Consider the following 17,260-nt stretch of genomic DNA (forward strand, 5'->3'; position numbering starts at 1 on the left):
GTCAGGATATTCTTCTCCGTGGATGATGATGATGCCGTGAACTTTTCTCTCAGTTTCTTGTCTTTTGCATTTTGTACTCTTGCATAAGTTTGTTTTGCATCTAAAGACATGTTGGTGTCCTGCTGCATTTGGTCATCATGCTGATTACAGATGAAATGCAACAAGCTCTAAACAGGCTCTGTATATCTTACAATACAGCAAGCTATGCCAAAAAAATTCGACATTTGTTCAGAAACAGAGCTGATTTTCCTACGCTCAGTAGGAAGCAGATAATTTAGGCCATCTTCTTGTGCATCTTGGATTATGTTGATTTTACAGTATCATATTATTACCCCTCTGCCTCCACTTTGGCCCTCTTTGCACCCGGTATTAACATGCGTCCTGGGTGAGCAGTTTACCACATGACAGCTCTGAGCACAGATGTAAGTGCAACAGATGCTTCCTCAAATCGTCTTGAGGTCGTGTGGTTCAGATTCATAGGTGGTCTGGGCAACATTCTCTCAGCAGTGTGTATGCTGATGTGTCCTGGGCCACACTGAAAGATTGCCCTCTCAGCTGATATCCTTCCTTAACTGACTCAAAACTGTCTGTTGCTGCCATCACACAGCACAGCGCTGAAGGACCGTCCTCGGGGGTGCTCTCCTCCCAGGCCGGGGAACAGTCAGTTTAACGTTTGCCCGGTTTGTAGCGCTAACACAGCAGCAGCCACAACACAGAAAATCAAACCTGCTCCAAAAGTTTCTGAGTCAGTATGCAATCGTGATTGACCCAACATGAGGTCCTATTTATTTTTATATATGCGACAATTTCAGATGAAAAAAAGGCCTCAGTGTGCAAAGGCCTTAAGACCTGTTCCACACTGGCAACTTTTGCCGTCAGGTTAAGTCCATTTTTAGGGGACAACGCTGCAAACTGAGGCTAACCCTGCTTCAGAGCAGGGCCAGCAAGCCCCAGGCTGAAGTCAGGGTTAGCCCATTTGAAATGTGTCTCCGAGTGTGAACGGTTTCTTAGCCCCAGGCTAACAGCTCCCCTGGCCTCTGGTTAAGAGCAGTGTGAAAAGCCTCATAATAACTTAATTGTACCTGTAGGTCCATTTAAAACTAATTAATAAACTACTCTGCTCTCGAGCTTTTTTATAATTATGTTCTGTTGTCTGTCTGTTTGTTTTCACATCATTATTTTCTGTTTGTGTGTATTTTTGTTTTAATTGTCTTTTCAACATAGTGAATCCTCCAGATTTAAGTAAAGGTTAAATGAGTGAAACATAAAACTCTCCATGCCATCAAAATCACATCTTTTAGATGCACTTTGCAAACAGACGCAGATTGTGCACACCCACGCAAACACACGCGTAAACATAGTTGACTGCGGAGTCAGTGTGTCCAGACTCCTCCTGTTGATCTTATCAGCTGCTCTCTGGCCTTGAAGAGACAGCACTGACCTTTATGCAGACACATACAAACACACACACACGACCGCGCAAGCACACACACACACACACACATTATCTGTCCTGTCTCTCAGACTCTCTCTAATTACTGTTTTTGTTTCTGTCTGTGTGTGTGTAGATTCTATGCTGCGGAGATAGCCATTGGTCTGTTCTTTCTACATCAAAAGGGCATCATCTACAGGTAACCTCCACCCCACAACATGCTAAATATATAACACAAAATAAATATATATATATTATGGAGGATTTGAAATGTATTTATTTAAATGTATTATTGTTTATAGCATTTGTGAAATTGTTTTGGTAGTGAATGAATTACTCGCAAGCCCCAACACATTTTACACCTTTAATAATACCAGTTTGAAAAGCAGCCACTTTGTACTGAATTTGTGTCTTAGTCATTGAAATACTTAAGTTTTGTATATATCTAATAATTTTGACTTTACACAGTTCATTTCAGCATGTGAGTTTTTCAAAGTATTTTTGGGTGCTTTGAGCACCACAAGCTAGTAAGACATCTCTATGGCCGACATCTCCAACACTAACTCACACCAAAACAATCTAGATTGATAAATAACACTACAGGTAAGAGGAAAAATATGTAGTTTTGATTTGGAGTGAAATGTCCTTTTTACATTAGAACTGCAGCAAAGGAGTTGAAAATAATGTATACTAACATGTAATATTTTTCTGAATATTTGCCTCATCCCCAGCAGCCGCTGAGGAAAAGAAGCTTTTTGACCTTTAGACTTCAGCTGCAATTAACTGATTTCTGCTGTTTATAATATCATGCCGAGAATCCGCCTGCGCAAATGCTGCCGTCCTCCCAACTGCAAATCAGAATCTGTCATCTGGTTTAGTGTAACTGTAGCTCGACCTCTTGGATTAAGCAGTGCATCATTCCCTATTAAACTCTCACTAAACTGGAAAAGAAAGACGCAGAAGAGAGGAAAACTTTAGAGATGATGAGCCTTCATGGTTCATGTGAGGTTGTGAATTGAGATACTCTAAAACAAAAGAGGACTTATAACAGGCAGCGCCGGTGGTATAAAATGTTATGCATTTCAAGTCTCCTAAATCAGCGCAGTTTTGTTATGAATGTCCTGTGAATGTATGAAGGCAGATTCAAAACAAGACAACACAATATACAGTACAAATGTAATGTTGGCTCCTTATTTTGCTGCTCTTGTTTTGCAGTTTATATTATCTGACATCAACAGAGTACAAGATCATATCAGTTCTCCTGATGTCTTTGTAAGAAGTGAATGGGTCATTATCTGTGCTCACGCTCACTTCTCACGTTGTAATAAAATAGACTCAATCTAAATGTCCACCCTCCAGATTTGCAGACTGAGCCCTGGTGGACTTCAGTCGTACATACTGTGACGTGTTTTCTGTCATCACGTGAAGTCTGCGAGGGCAGAGACTGCTGCCCCTGAGACGGGCCTTGAGTCTGCTTCACTCGTTGCCATGGAAACATTTGAGTGACAACTACAGTCATGTACACATTGATCGCTCCTGTCATATTCTGCTCATCTGTCCCTGCAGATAACGTAATATAAATCCCATGTGTCAGCTTTCTTTTTTTAAATGACATTCACACCTTCTTATACAACATATAGACGACACATATTTTTCATGATGTGGTTAAAAATTAATTCTGGCCTAAAGGATTCAAGTAACATTTTAATACAGTAATTCATCATAAGTTTGTTTTTTAGTTACCATTTAGAAAAAGGAGAGCATTATGTCTCTATAGCTTTGAATTTTGGGTAATTAAACTGTGAAGTCCAGTATAGTCTGCACCCTGAGCAGACTCTATGGAAGTCTGCAGAGAGTCCACTTGAGTTCCCTTGTGGACTGGATGAGTGGTGGATTTGGACAGCCCTCAGCTAAGTCTGTGCGTCTACAAGTGCAGTTAGGTCCAGAGTTTTGGATTCAGTCACAGACTCAGGACCACCACTAGTCTCCTAAAGGGAAGGAGCAGTGGTGAAACCCACATGACACAGATACAAGTAATGATTTCAGATTGTCTCGTTTCTAAAGTGTCTCTGGTTTCCCTTCTGTAGAGATCTGAAGCTGGACAACGTGATGCTGGACTGTGAGGGTCACATTAAGATAGCAGATTTTGGCATGTGTAAAGAAAACATGACCGATGGAATCACCACCAAGACCTTCTGTGGGACACCAGACTACATCGCTCCTGAGGTGTGTGTGTGTGTGTGTGTGTGTGTGTGTGTGTGTGTGAGGTGTGTGTGTGAGGTGTGTGTGTGAGGTGTGAGTGACGTGATGTTTCTGGCCTGTAGCAGGTTGTATTTTAGCTCATATTTAGCTCTTTGAAACCTGGAGCTACATCATTTGTCTTATGCTGCTTTCAGATGTTTTTCACAAGTTTTTAAACCTTTGAACTGTGATGGTTTGATTTCTTTCAAAAACATGGAAAAAAAAGGTAATTAGTAATTTGGCAAATAATAAGAAATGTTCCACAAAGTGCAAAATATGTAATTAATTATTAAGAGATGTAGGGGGGAAATAATAGAAACGCAGCTCGGGGAAAATTATTATAGCTGCTTTATTTATAATTACCATAAAAACATATTTTAAATTATGGCATAGAAAATTATGATAATTTTAAGCACTTTTTTCCTTCGTTGTTGTTTTCTTTTTAACTCTCTTCTTTTCTTTTTTACTACATTTTCTGTTAGTTGTTTTTGCTTGTTAATTTTTTGGATCATTTCTTTCTAGGTTGCCTTCATCTCGTGTTTTTGAAAGAAACTGATCAAATTTATTGAGGTTTAAAGAGTTAACAAGTATTCTTCTCACACTGTATCGTCTCCCACCTTAGTGATTAAAGTCTCTTATATTTCAGATCATAGCCTACCAGCCGTATGGAAAGTCTGTGGACTGGTGGGCCTTTGGAGTATTGCTCTACGAGATGCTGGCGGGACAGGTCAGTCCATGTGTGTGTGTGTGTGTGTGTGTCTGTAGTAAGTTTTATGAATAGAAGTATTAACAAGGTTCCCACAGTCATGGAAAACCAGGAAAAGTCATGGTATTCAAAAATCTTGTGAAGTCATGGAATTAGTAAAATCCTTGAAAGTTTTGGAAAAGTCATGGAATTTTGTTTTATGTGTTGAAAACAGCGAACCAAAATTTTTCAACCAAAATTTTCCATAGATAACCTTCCACAAAGTGTAACATTAAGGTGACTTTATTTTCTGTGGCTTTGTTACAATTCTTTGGTACAAGTTACTTTTTATGTTTATGTCAACTTTTACTCCACCACATTATCTAAATGAAATGTAGACTTTTACTCCACTATATACCCGTTAAGCATTTAAGTTACTTACAGCAAAACAGGGAAGGAAGGGAGAATGAATGAAGGAATGGGAGGGAAGGAAAGGTTGGATTTTGTTCTATAAGTCCTCTAAAATTTAAAAAGGACCTTGTTTTGCTTCATGTACGCTTCGCTTTTCTATTAACCGCATTTACTTGAACTTTTACTTTTAATATTGTACATTTTACATTTATTGTACATTTAAGTACATTTAATGTCATAAAATTACTTTTGATACTGAAGTACAGTAAATATTAGATACTCAAAGACTTTTACTCAAGTAATATTCTAATAGGTGACTTTAACTTCTACCAAAGTCATTTTCTGGTAAAAAAAAAAAAAAAAAAATTCTGTACTTTTACTCAAGTATGGCTTTCAGGTACTTCACTAACCAATGTTTTTACCCAAATTGCATTTTTCCTCCATGTATGCCAGCCTGGAATCATGTTTGTATAACAGCAGGCATGTAGGGTAAGAAAAATAATGTGTCAGTGTGATTTAACATGTAGCGTCATGAATCCCAAAGTTTCCTTCCTACTGTTTTTTAATTTGTACCACATTTTGTAGATTGAGCAGTTTGCATATGTATGTTAGGACATTCAGTTGTTTCTCAAAGCACCAGTGCGGACTTTGGTCTGGTCCATGTCCTCATTAGAGTATAGCATACAGTTCTGTTTCTGTTATACTTTGTGAATGGTCATGGACATTTTATTACAGGTCCTTGAAAAGTTATGAAAAAGTGTGTAGGAACCTTGTATTAATCCTGGTAAAAAAGTGAAACTCCTCCTTTAACAGCATTTGTATTCATGACTGAATGTGACAAAAAACAAACACTCATGACCGTAGCCTTTAAAATTTGACATTGTGTAATGAAAGGTTAGCTCTTAAATTATACCCCTTGATGAGTTTTTCTCTCAAGGCATTAATAATTGTTAGAGCAGATGTGACATTTTCAAATCCTGGATATCTCAATTGGAGTGCATATTGTGAATTTGTGAGCATCACAGGCCTGCGGTGTTTTTATTCCGAGGAGTTTAGACCAAAAAAAAACGCTTTTAATGATTCAATTTAAATGTCCTCTGCTTGTCCTGTCCTGCCTTCTACTTGTCCTCCCTCCTCCTCTCCTCTCCTCTCCTCTCCTCTCTCTTTTCCTCTCCTCTAGCCTCCATTTGACGGCGAAGATGAGGATGAGTTATTTCAGTCCATTATGGAGCATCACGTCTCCTATCCCAAGTCAATGTCCAAGGAGGCTGTCGCTATCTGTAAAGGGGTGAGTGTACACAGACTCACAAACACACACACACACACACACACACACACACACACACCACAAGTCCTTGTCCATCTCGCAACCTTGCCCCCTCCTCACAAAATCTCTCTTTAATTCCGTCTTGCTCCCTCTCTCGTCACTCTTTCTCACTTTCACACAGACGAGAGAATTGGGAGGGTATTAAATTTGTTTGAGGAAAGGAAGCAGGGACAAGAAGATGGAGGAGGTGAACAGTGGAAGGAGGAAGAGAAGGAGGCAGAGAGGGACATCAAAATTATCTGCATAATTAAAACCATTGTGGGGGAACATTTATTTGGAGTGAAACAACATTGTCTGCTCTCGCTATCTGTCCTGCTTCCATCTTCCTCTCTCTGTGTCTCTCTCTGTCATAACGCTCTACTTTTCCGTCCTTCTCTCTCTGCAGTGTTCATTGTTAAGCCGCTGTTTTGCTTTTTTCATTGTACATCCTCTCTATCTCCCTCACACACACAGACATGCACACTCACACACACGTATTCTCTCTCTTTCTCTCTCTCACACACACATACGCTCGCGCGTGCACACACACACACACACACACACACACACACTGCACTGCTCTAATAGCCTAAGACTGTGCTGCTCAGTTGACTGTGGAAAGTCCTCGTCAGAAAATACTGGCCAGTACCAAATGATGCCCTGACACTTCCCAACTGGACTGGTGTGTGCGTGTGTTTGATTGTGTGTGTGTGTGTGTGTGTGTGTGTGTGTGTGTGTGTGCGCGCATGCGTGCGTGCGTGTGAAAGAGAGAGAGAGCTGATTACTGCTATAAACGGAGTGGGTCCTCTCTATCAAACCACCACCTCTTTGTCTCATCTCCTAACTTAACGCTTCACTGACCACGACAACCTGCACACAAACACACACACACACACTCTCACACACTATGAGGATGTGCAGTATGTTTAGATACACAGTCAGTCCTTTTACACAGAGCAGGTGATTTTATCTGCTTTGAGGACTAAGTGCTCCCTTCTTCACTGTAACTCACATATGCACAAACACACAGGCATTAAATAATTATGACATCAGTTAACAATCATCATTTAAGATAAGATAAGATAAAACTATTAATCCCACACCGGGGAACAACACAGGACAACAGCTCAAGAGTCAGGAGCAAGAGTGAAAAGCAAAAAAGTCATTGAGTGCTTAAAAAAAGGAAAAACATTACAAAAATAAAAATTGGATTCAATAAAATAAGCTGTATGTAACATTCAGAGCATTAATATAGCAGCAAACAACTATTTGTCATGTGTTAAAATATAGAGTTTACCCGTGTTTGAAAAACCCGCATCCAAGCTAATTTTTGTGGGAAAGCGGTATGATTGGCTAGTACTCATTGCTTTTTTGGTTTGATTGGTTAGGTTTAAGCAAGAGGAGTGAGATTGTGTAAGGGTTTTTTTTTAGAATATTGCGGTTTTGGAATAATGGTGAATGGACTTGCATTTGCAAAGCACTTTTCTAGGCATCTGATCACTCCAAGCGCTTTCACAGTGCGAATCACATTCACCCAGCTCAGACTCTGAGTCATAGATATGCTCTGAATGTCGCATACAGCTGCTTTAACAAGGTATGCACAGTTGTTTTACTAATTTTGTCTGAAGCTCCTTCCTCACACAAGCACACACACACACACACACACACACACACACACACACATGTATATTAACATCAACATACAGTGCAGGCTTCAATTAAGACATATGTCCCCAGCAACATGACGTCCTCCCACAAAATTTTAAGGCAAAGGCATTTATAAGCAAATTGATTACAAATATGTTTCATGGGACACACACACAAACACACACACAAACACACACACAGGCTGATTTATGTATTAGTGATGATTACTGGGTTGTAGAGCTACAACAGTGGATATTCAGCGGAGCATGAAAGCTCGCCTCCGTCCACCCCCACAGCTCCCACTGCGCCCTGCCAGCACTGCCCGGGTTAACTCAATGCATGAACATGTGTGTGTGCATGTCAGTGTGTGTTTGTGTGTGTGTGCATGTGCTTGTGGACTACATGAAGCTTTCCTTTGACAATGCTACAAGATATTTCCATTTTGAGAAAGAAAAAAACGACATCATGTTAAGTTCATTCTTCAGTACTCTGTAGTGAATTCCGTGCAGTCTGTGAACATCGTGGTGTTGCGTTTAACTGTAGCTTGAATAGACCTTTGCTTTAATTTAGTGGTATAAATGTGTTTTGTAAGAGTAGGTGTTGCTGTTTTTAAATAACAGATGGAAATCTGGGACATCCTGTGTGAAGATTTCATTCAGAGTAGGACTTTAGTCAAAGAAAAGTTCATAAAAGTCCTAAAAGTTTCTAATCCACAGACCATATTGTTAGAAGCAGGGACTATTGTCTTTGACCAGTTGCCTTTGTTTCAAGGTGCGCATTTTCTTTAATATAATTAGGATAGCGCTCCTGCTGACACACTGTGCAGCACTGAGGTCCTGTGCAGTAGGCTTGTGGTTTGCGTGTATGATAGTGTGTATAAGCATGTGTGTGGAAATGGAGTGATCAGAGACATTTCCACTCCCCTGCTTTCACTCTGACCAGCATCCATATTTCATAGCCTGCAATGGGCCACACTTACACACACACTTACACACACACGTGTGCGCGCACACACACACACACACACACACACACACACACACACACAATAAATATGCAACTATTGTATATTCTGTAGTGCTGTAGTGTAAGGTACATGATGTCCTCAACCACATAATACTACAGCAAAGACTAATTGTGCAAGTATGTCCTTACACATCCAAAGGAACACACACACACACACACACACACACAGAGAGCCCTTTTTCAGTGCAATAGTGAATTCAGTGTTCTGCAATGCAAGAAGCATGGCTCAGTTTTCACAAAGTGTAATCACCAGTATGAAATTGCAGTGTATTGATAAAGCAGAGGAAAGGATGTTTAGAGTTTTACTTAAAGTAAAAATGTCTCGACACCTTTGATGGGTCAGGCAGTCACAGTACACAGTATACACAGTAACAGAGGTGGCACACTAGGCCTGCTGCAGTAGTCAGTGTCACTGGTGTTATGGAGATTTGACCAACAAGACGATGGCAGAGAATTTGGTGTCAAAGAGACAAAGCGCCTATTAGCATTAATAGCATTATTTCAAATTTAAACCCAATAGTTGTGGCGAATCTTATAACATTAATGAAGAAAAAGGAGTTGGTAACATTGCTAAGAAGTTGCAGATGTGCCGCTCTTCGTCTAACAGCTCAGCATGGCTGCTAGCTGTTGTTCCATTGCCCCTGCAATATTTCAAAGTGATCAACTGTCGACAAGTGCCAAAAATGGCCGCTGTCTTGTTTTCATTTCTGATGAACGATAGTGCTGATCTCACTGACAAACACATTACATTACCTGTGACTACTTCATAATAAAAGTCAGATTTGGGAGTTTGGGAGCAGTGCAGCAGTGGAGCTGAAATATGAACCAAAACTGCAGTGCATCACCTGATCTGCATAAACACAAGAACCCTTCCAACAAAAACAGCTTTGTTTTGAGTCACAAACTTGCTAAATAGCGTATGGTTATTTTTTATGACCTGGAACATATTTGTATATTTGTAAATGATTTAATTGCCTATCACTGGAATTATCACATTGTTTTTTCTACTGCCAACCTGCATGGAAATAACGCCCAGAAAATCAAAGAGATACCACGATTGTGCAGGAGCTCAGTAAGCCCAGTTTTACCAGAAGACAAATGCAGCCCGTTAATATAGAGTGACCCGAGCGACTAAACCATATCGTTCTCACATATGCCATTATTTCCTGCAATCAGTGACCTGTTTTCGGTCTGGCTGCTTTGTGGTCCACTGAGTGTGTCGTCCTCCCTCCCTCAGTGCACGCAGTGAGGAAGACAGCAAATACACTAAGACTCCCTTCAAAGGAGAGCAGCTACTGTAACTGTACTGCCACAAGATTTATGGCTAGACTAAAAAACAAAAAAATGCAGAAGAGGTCTTAAAAGATGGAAAATCTACTGTGAAAGCACAGGCGTGGTTTTAAGTGTTGGCCACACTGGGTCGCCTTGAAACTGTTGTGCATGCACGTCTCAAGAATATGAGTCAGACAGTCAATCAGTAAAGGCTATCGACTCACTGAGGCCATAGAGAAAGAAAGACGTCGACACAGACGGGGAGACAGTTTGGAGGCAAAGTAAGGAGAAGGAATGGATACAGAGAGAGAGGGTGAGATTATCATTGCTGCTGTAGAAAATATTCCAAACAACAATTATATTTGTTTTATATAAAATATTCTTAACTCCATCGTTGACTTTTTGCATGCCTGTTAATTTAGGTGTGTGTGTGTTTGTGTGTATGTGTATGGATGAGTAAGTGAGTGTGTATGCAATTATCTCTGAGCAGCTAATGTGTTTGTGTGCACACATTCATGCGTGTGTGTGTGTGTGTGTGTGTGCGTGCAGTGTAAGGTTGACTGACCCGTGGAAAATGTTATTTTAGTTCTAATGTAATGAGTTATGACTGCTGCTCCTAAGGGAGGCACACCCCACCTACACACACACACACACACACACACACACACACACACACACACTGACGTCACTAGCCTTGATGCTTTTCTTAAGGTTTTGTGTGGACAGACATCGTAAACGGTCCTTAATTATGCCTCTGGAAAACTTCTATGGTAGAAGAGAAAACTGCAACAACGGTTATTCATTTCTCTGCAGGCGGTGAGTTGGTGGCTCACATTTAGTCATAAGTAAGAGACGTCTATGATGATAGATTGATGATAGATGTTTAAAAGAAATAAAAGAAAAAATGAAGGTGAGGAAATCAAAGTAATAGTAATGATGTGTATTTATAAATAGAGATGAATGGGAGAAGGACTCAGAAACTGAGACGCTGGGGAAAAGAGACAGGAATGAATGAGATGAAACTTTAATGATGCCAGAGGGGAAATTTGGGGCATCAGAGCAGCACACTGTTGAGTGCAGATCAGATACAGACCTGCCTCATACTTTAGGATTATGCCTAAAGTTCGTCTTATGTAAATGTGACGATCAATACATTACAAATCATAAAAAAAATGTAATAATTAACGGCATTAAACTTGCTATCTGTCAGCTGGCTAATAAATCATGCAACTCTATTCTTTTATGTTCCTGATTTTGTGTAAAAATGTATTGGAGCTCGTATGAGCTTATGAGTTGTGATTTGTGAAAAATGCTTCCTGAAATTATGTCAATGTTTCCCTTAGCAACCACATTATAAAGTAAGTAAGTAAATTGCTCATTTAAGTTTTTATCTTAACCAAGGATGGCAAAGTCAGCGACTACGTTGCCTTCCATTGGAAATAATGATGGCTAGTGCGGTGGCTGCAATAGAAATCAACCTGCTATTGTTTTGAACATCCATCGCCCTGCTTCTTGGAACGTTATCGTCTGAGAAGAAGTGGCATAACATCACTCAGTGGAAACACAGTCATCTTGCAACTATGTTTTAAAATATCGCTCAAGTTTTACGCAAATCTGTCAGGGAAACTCCCCTAATGAAAAACAGGACATGACAAATTTAGCTGAAAAGGCACAAAACACATGTAACATGAGACAGGAAAGATCGTGGAAAGAAAGGAAGGAAGGACTTACAGTAAATCTCCTCTTCTCTTCACTGTGTCTGTCCAGCTGATGACGAAGCATCCAGCGAAACGGCTGGGCTGTGGTCCGGAGGGGGAGAGAGACATCAGGGAGCACAGCTTCTTCCGCTACATGGACTGGGAGAAACTGGAGAACAAGGAAGTGCAGCCGCCGTTCAAACCCAGAGCTGTAAGTCTGACCCCACTGAATGCGACTTGACCCCAAATACAATTACCTTGAGTGGTACAAGGGGTTAATTAGCCACCCAAGGCAGCAGAAACCTGGAGTTTAATTCCTGTTGGTGGTTTAATTCCAGGTTTTCTCTATTTTACTTCGACACCTATCTCTTCTTTTTCTGAAATTTCAGTCATCTTTTCACTTCCAATGTGATGTTTTTGTCTCTTTCCCCTCAACTGTATGGGACGATACACACAGGTAAGTCAAGCGATGATGGTTTCGAATATGTTGGGATGAGTGTCGATGATAGTAATACTGGACATGTTTGTTGATAATGGTGGTTGTGCAAATGATGAGATCAACCCAATCTCCAGCAAAAATGTTTGCACTAAACGTTTCTAACTGTGGATGCATTACATTTGCACATATTTATGTAGCAGATTTGTAGAAACTTTGTTTTTTAACAATGCTGTACTGAAGGTGTGGTCAGGTTAAGGCACAAAAAACAAGGGCTGCCCCTTGAATGTCGGAGGTTCGAAACATCAGTCAGAGTTTTTTTGTTTAGTTTTGTTTTTTCGAGTCATTGTGCTGTGCTGTGCAGTGTACTTCTTGGGACATTTTGGTCCCCAGATTTTACTGCAGAGTGAATCCTCTTGACTTTCAAGCTTCATGCAGGCAGGAGCACGGTGAGACTGTCCTGTAAGGTGAAGAAGTGGTGAATCTACAGCTCACAACTTAAAATGATACCGTCTCTGACTTTTGTTTGATGTCTGCTGCATCTCGTTTGACTGGCATAATGCTGAGGTGAGTACAGCCATTCAAAGAACAATTGGTTATGGTTAGGAAGAGATCGTTGTAAACACCAATGTTCGTTGGCTCAAACGCTGCTGGGAAAGGCAGTGTTATGGTTTGCAGAAACGTACAATGTGAACATTTTCTTCCAGTGACTGGGCTGATGAGAAAGGTGCAGTGATGAATATGGGTCAAATGAGTAACACACTGAATATGGTGAAGATTTCAGCAATTACAGCAATGAACAGAACAACAGTAATGAAGAAGATAACCCCGATTTAGACTGTGGTGGTGAAGATTTGTAGATTTTGGAAACCAGTTTTGAGTTTACATTTGTTGAATTGTTTTCAGCTGTCGAGCTAAAATGGTACATTGGCGTCCCCGATTTGGTGCAGTGGCGTTCTGCATGAGCTAAAAAGCTTTCGATGGGGTGAGAGTGAGTTTAGAGTTGCCCTCAAGGGAGTAAATGGACATCCATTCTCAAGTAACGGTGACCTGAAACAACTGTGCATTTGTGTTTGTCTTTGCTGTGCTTTTTTTTCTTGCAACAAATTTAGTTTGATCATAACTAGAGCCAGAATGATGTCATCTCATACTAAGACACACACACACACACACACACCATAATGTGCGCACACACTTACACAGCCTGAGGCCAAACTGCTGCTGAAGAGTTTTTCTGAGTTGAGCTTTTCATGCAGCTGTCTTGGCCCGCTGTGTGTGTGTGTGTGTGTGTGTGTGTGTGTGTGTGTGTGCGTGTGTGCGTGCGTGCGTGCGTGCGTGCGTGCGTGCGTGCGTGCGTGCGTGCGTGCGTGCGATCGGTAATGCTGCCCGTGGGTATGCACTCTTTTATGTGTATTTGGGTCTGTGTGTCGTTTGCATGTGTGGGTGATAGAGGTCACCATCAGGACCTGGCTGTGTTTTAACACTGAGGTGTGTTTTTCTGCCGAGTCCTCTGATGTGACTACTAACATATGTTGTCTGATCTCTTCTTCTCTCTTCTCTACTTCTGTATCGGCCTCTTTTTTCTGTTTGATCTCGTCTTTCTAACAGCTCTCTTGTCTTTCACCTCTCCGTGCTGTCGCTTACTATCTATCTCTGTCTTTTTGTCTTTCTCCTTCCCTCTAAGAACAAATAAGGTTCGGATTTTTTTTTTTTTTTTTTCTGAAGAAGCGTTGTGTTTACCCTGCATAAAAGTTTAGAGTTCAGTTTAGCATCTGAAGGTGGTTCTTTGATCTTTTTTTGGTGAGCAATGTTTGTTGTTTTAAAGTGGGACTTGCTATATTTCTGACTAAAAATCGCTTCAAACCATTTTTCTTCAGAGTGGTATGTGATGGTGTTTTTGTGCAGTGGATTGTTTATGAAGGATCTTTAATGCTTTCAGAATCCATTTCACTGATTGAGGTGGCACTTTGGTCAGAAGTTGGCGTCCTAACTGTTTGTGATTACGGTCTGTTTGTGGTTTCACACACAGAATGTGAATGAGTCTATTGGTCTGATGGTTCATCAGATGAGCTTTTAAATGTGCTATTGACTGACTGACCAACCAGTCTTTTAGTGCTTGAGATTGGTCTTCGACCTTTTGAAGGTCTTGGACTCGACCACATTTTTACTTGGTCTAGTCTCGGTCTCAGAAAAAAAGGGATTTGGATGTTATTTCAAGGCTGGTCAAGACCGCAACAGCAGGAATTATCACTAGATAGTCAAACAAAACTGGGGTTGAATAGAGATTAAGTTTCTTCTTTCTTCTTAGTGCTTGTTGTATTTGTTTGGTCATAAAAAAACAAAGGGAAATTCCCACTCATAAAATTCACCTCCATAATGGCTTTTGATAATTTATCAAGACATTTCTCATGGTACACTAAGGGTCCACACACATGCTGTGTTTTTTGTGCCCTTGACATTTACAAATAAAGATGAAAACATACAATATAATAATACTTTGTACCTTTTGGAGCCCATCAAACAGTTTTAAAAAGCCAGCAAATAAACAAGCAATAACCAAAATACAGAACAAACAACAACAGCAACTAAAAAGAAGAAAAAAAATCAACAACAGCAATTTAAACAAATTGATAAAGACAAAGTAAGAAAATAAAACATTATTACAGTCATTTTAGCTTTACATCCATGGACAATATTTTAGTCCCAATACACATTTAACAAACAACGTCTTGAGGAAGTTCAGCTCTGTACTCTGGATTTCTGGTAAGAGGGCTATGATATAGTGCTGGTTATGGTTGCTTAGCAACCTGTGATGCAACCTGCCTCCGCGCTCCTAAAAAACTGACACAGAGAAGGCACAATATTAGCAACCGCTCACACAGTCTTGTGTTTTCCAGGCGGTTAAAGACGCTGCATGTGTCCTGACCCTTACACATATATACAGTCTGGAAATACAAAGAGGTGAATAAAGAGGAATATTCATATGTGTTGTGTTGGTGTTTTTATGGGAATGTGGATCTTTTGGGTCAGTTTGAGGAGCGCCTGTGGTTTGCGCGTTCCACATCTTATTGTAAAGTCCATGACTCACGCTAGTTTGCTCTCGGTCTTGTCTTGGTTTTGACACACTCTGGTCTTGGTCAAGACTTGGGCTCAGTTTAGGTGGTCTTAACTGCCACACTGGGACCAACTAACAGGCAGGTGGACTCACCTGTTGGTTTATGATTCCTCTGACAGATAAAGAAGTCTTTGATTTACAGCTGTTGACTTAAATTATCATTGTTCATTTGTCTGTCCATTAAGCAATCTGTTGTCAGTCCATTCATCCACCTAAAGACACCATCCACAACATCCATCCTTCCATCCATCTGTTCGCTGTTTACTGCTGCCATGCATCAACCCATCTGTCCTTACACATTTTTATTTGTCCTCTCCGTGTTCGCACTTTTATCACATTTGTTTCTGTTTATTTGCATGCTATCGAGCTCAGTCTCAAACAAAACCTGTCCTGGAGTGCACTACTATTAACAGAAAAACCTCACAGTATGGCAGCGTAAAATTCAAACCAGAAGTTTTTAAATTTCCAGGAATCTCTCACGTTTCTGGTGCCTAAATGTGCAAAGCTCTTAAAACAATAAAAGCATCTTTATTTTTTTTTTTCAAAATAGCATTTTATCAAAACCAAACCCAGTTTCATCACTGATATTAAGGAAGAATTTAGCCTTTGATTAGAGTAAAATAAGGAAGATGCCTATCACAACAGCTGACACATTCCTGGCTAAGGTGTTGTGTACTGACTTGATACTTGTAAACTTTGTGGCTCTTATTTCATTCCCCAAGGTGGCAAATTCTTCCCATCTGGTACCCCAAACAGGTTAAAACAAACCGTGTAATTAGCTACAAATACTATTTGACCCTGGTGTATTTCTCATTTCACATATTTCCCCAAACTCTAAACAGTCTGGTTTAATTTCATTTGGTTTTGCGAGTTACAGAGATTTAATGAGTTTGTAGTTTTCCTCTGGGTGATGTTGTCAGAGGACACTGAATCCTTGTTGTGTTAATTAAAGCTCAGTGCAGTGATGGAGATGGGAGAAAAAAAGGAATAGCTTGGCCCAAATTCCCCGTGAGGCATACTGTCGGGAAAATATAGTTTTCAAGTTAATAACTTGTTTTATGTACTTAGACGGACGCACATCTCGCGGGTATATAAGCTCTTTTTGGGTTCCCAGTGGTCAGAACGAGGAAATGAAGTGGACTGAAATGAACAATAACTTCTTCTTTTTTCCAAATTGCTTCTTGAGAAAACAAATTCTACCTAATGCGAATGGCTCAATGCTCTTGGAGATTATTTCATTCTGTCATCCCTCAATTCTCAGTGAGTACTTAGGATAGCCAAGAATTTGATTGGAGAGTTATAGTTGATCTCCTATAACTACTGAAATTATACTTTCAGTAGCTACATACAATTTTAATATGACATATTCATTCCAAATAAAATAATATTTACATTTAAATTAAATATTAAATTTAAATACATACATTTAAATACAGAGTTTATAAAGTGCTTTGACAGACACAGAATCAAGATACACAGAGAGCAATATAGCAACAGTAAGCCAAACATAAGCAAAGTAAAACTAAAAACAAGAAGACAAAAAATGCAAAACACAATACACCAAATGTCATTATAAATAAATACAAATAAAAACAATAAAAGAAATTAAATCTAAAATAAACAGATGTAAAATATGAAATGAATAAAAATTCAGCATTACATTAAGAGCAAGTCTATAAAGATGGGTTGTAAGAAGTGATTTAAACGAAGTCTAGAAGGCTAAAAGAAGCCGAGGGGCCGTGAAGGCAAAGGTACAATCAGTTTTAGATTTAAACCTCAACTTTGGCACACCCAGAGCCTCACCTGAGGATCCAAGGCTTCAAACTGGCTCACATGGGGTCATCATTGCTGCCGTGTTGCTTGGGGACGGACTCAGATGAGCTTTGAAAGTAATCAGTAAAATCTTAAGATAATTTCTTAAACACAGGGAGCCAACGGAGAGAAGCCAGGATTGGGGCGACGTGATGTTGTCTGTTAAAACCAGTAAAATTT

General features: G+C 39.9%; 1 protein-coding gene across 2 annotated transcripts in view; it reads left to right on the plus strand.

The window, feature by feature from the left end:
- prkcbb (protein kinase C, beta b) overlaps positions 1–17,260 on the plus strand; it is a 122,480-nt gene that overhangs the window by 90,375 nt on the left and 14,845 nt on the right. For both annotated transcript variants that reach the window (XM_042505737.1, XM_042505736.1), the window contains exons 12-16: positions 1,569–1,631; positions 3,520–3,658; positions 4,320–4,400; positions 5,950–6,057; positions 11,788–11,928. In XM_042505737.1, the coding sequence (XP_042361671.1) occupies positions 1,569–1,631; positions 3,520–3,658; positions 4,320–4,400; positions 5,950–6,057; positions 11,788–11,928 (532 nt within the window). The remainder of the gene's footprint in view (positions 1–1,568; positions 1,632–3,519; positions 3,659–4,319; positions 4,401–5,949; positions 6,058–11,787; positions 11,929–17,260) is intronic.

Source organism: Plectropomus leopardus, chromosome 17 (genome assembly GCF_008729295.1).
Source record: "Plectropomus leopardus isolate mb chromosome 17, YSFRI_Pleo_2.0, whole genome shotgun sequence".
NCBI classification, from domain to species: Eukaryota; Metazoa; Chordata; class Actinopteri; order Perciformes; family Serranidae; genus Plectropomus; species Plectropomus leopardus.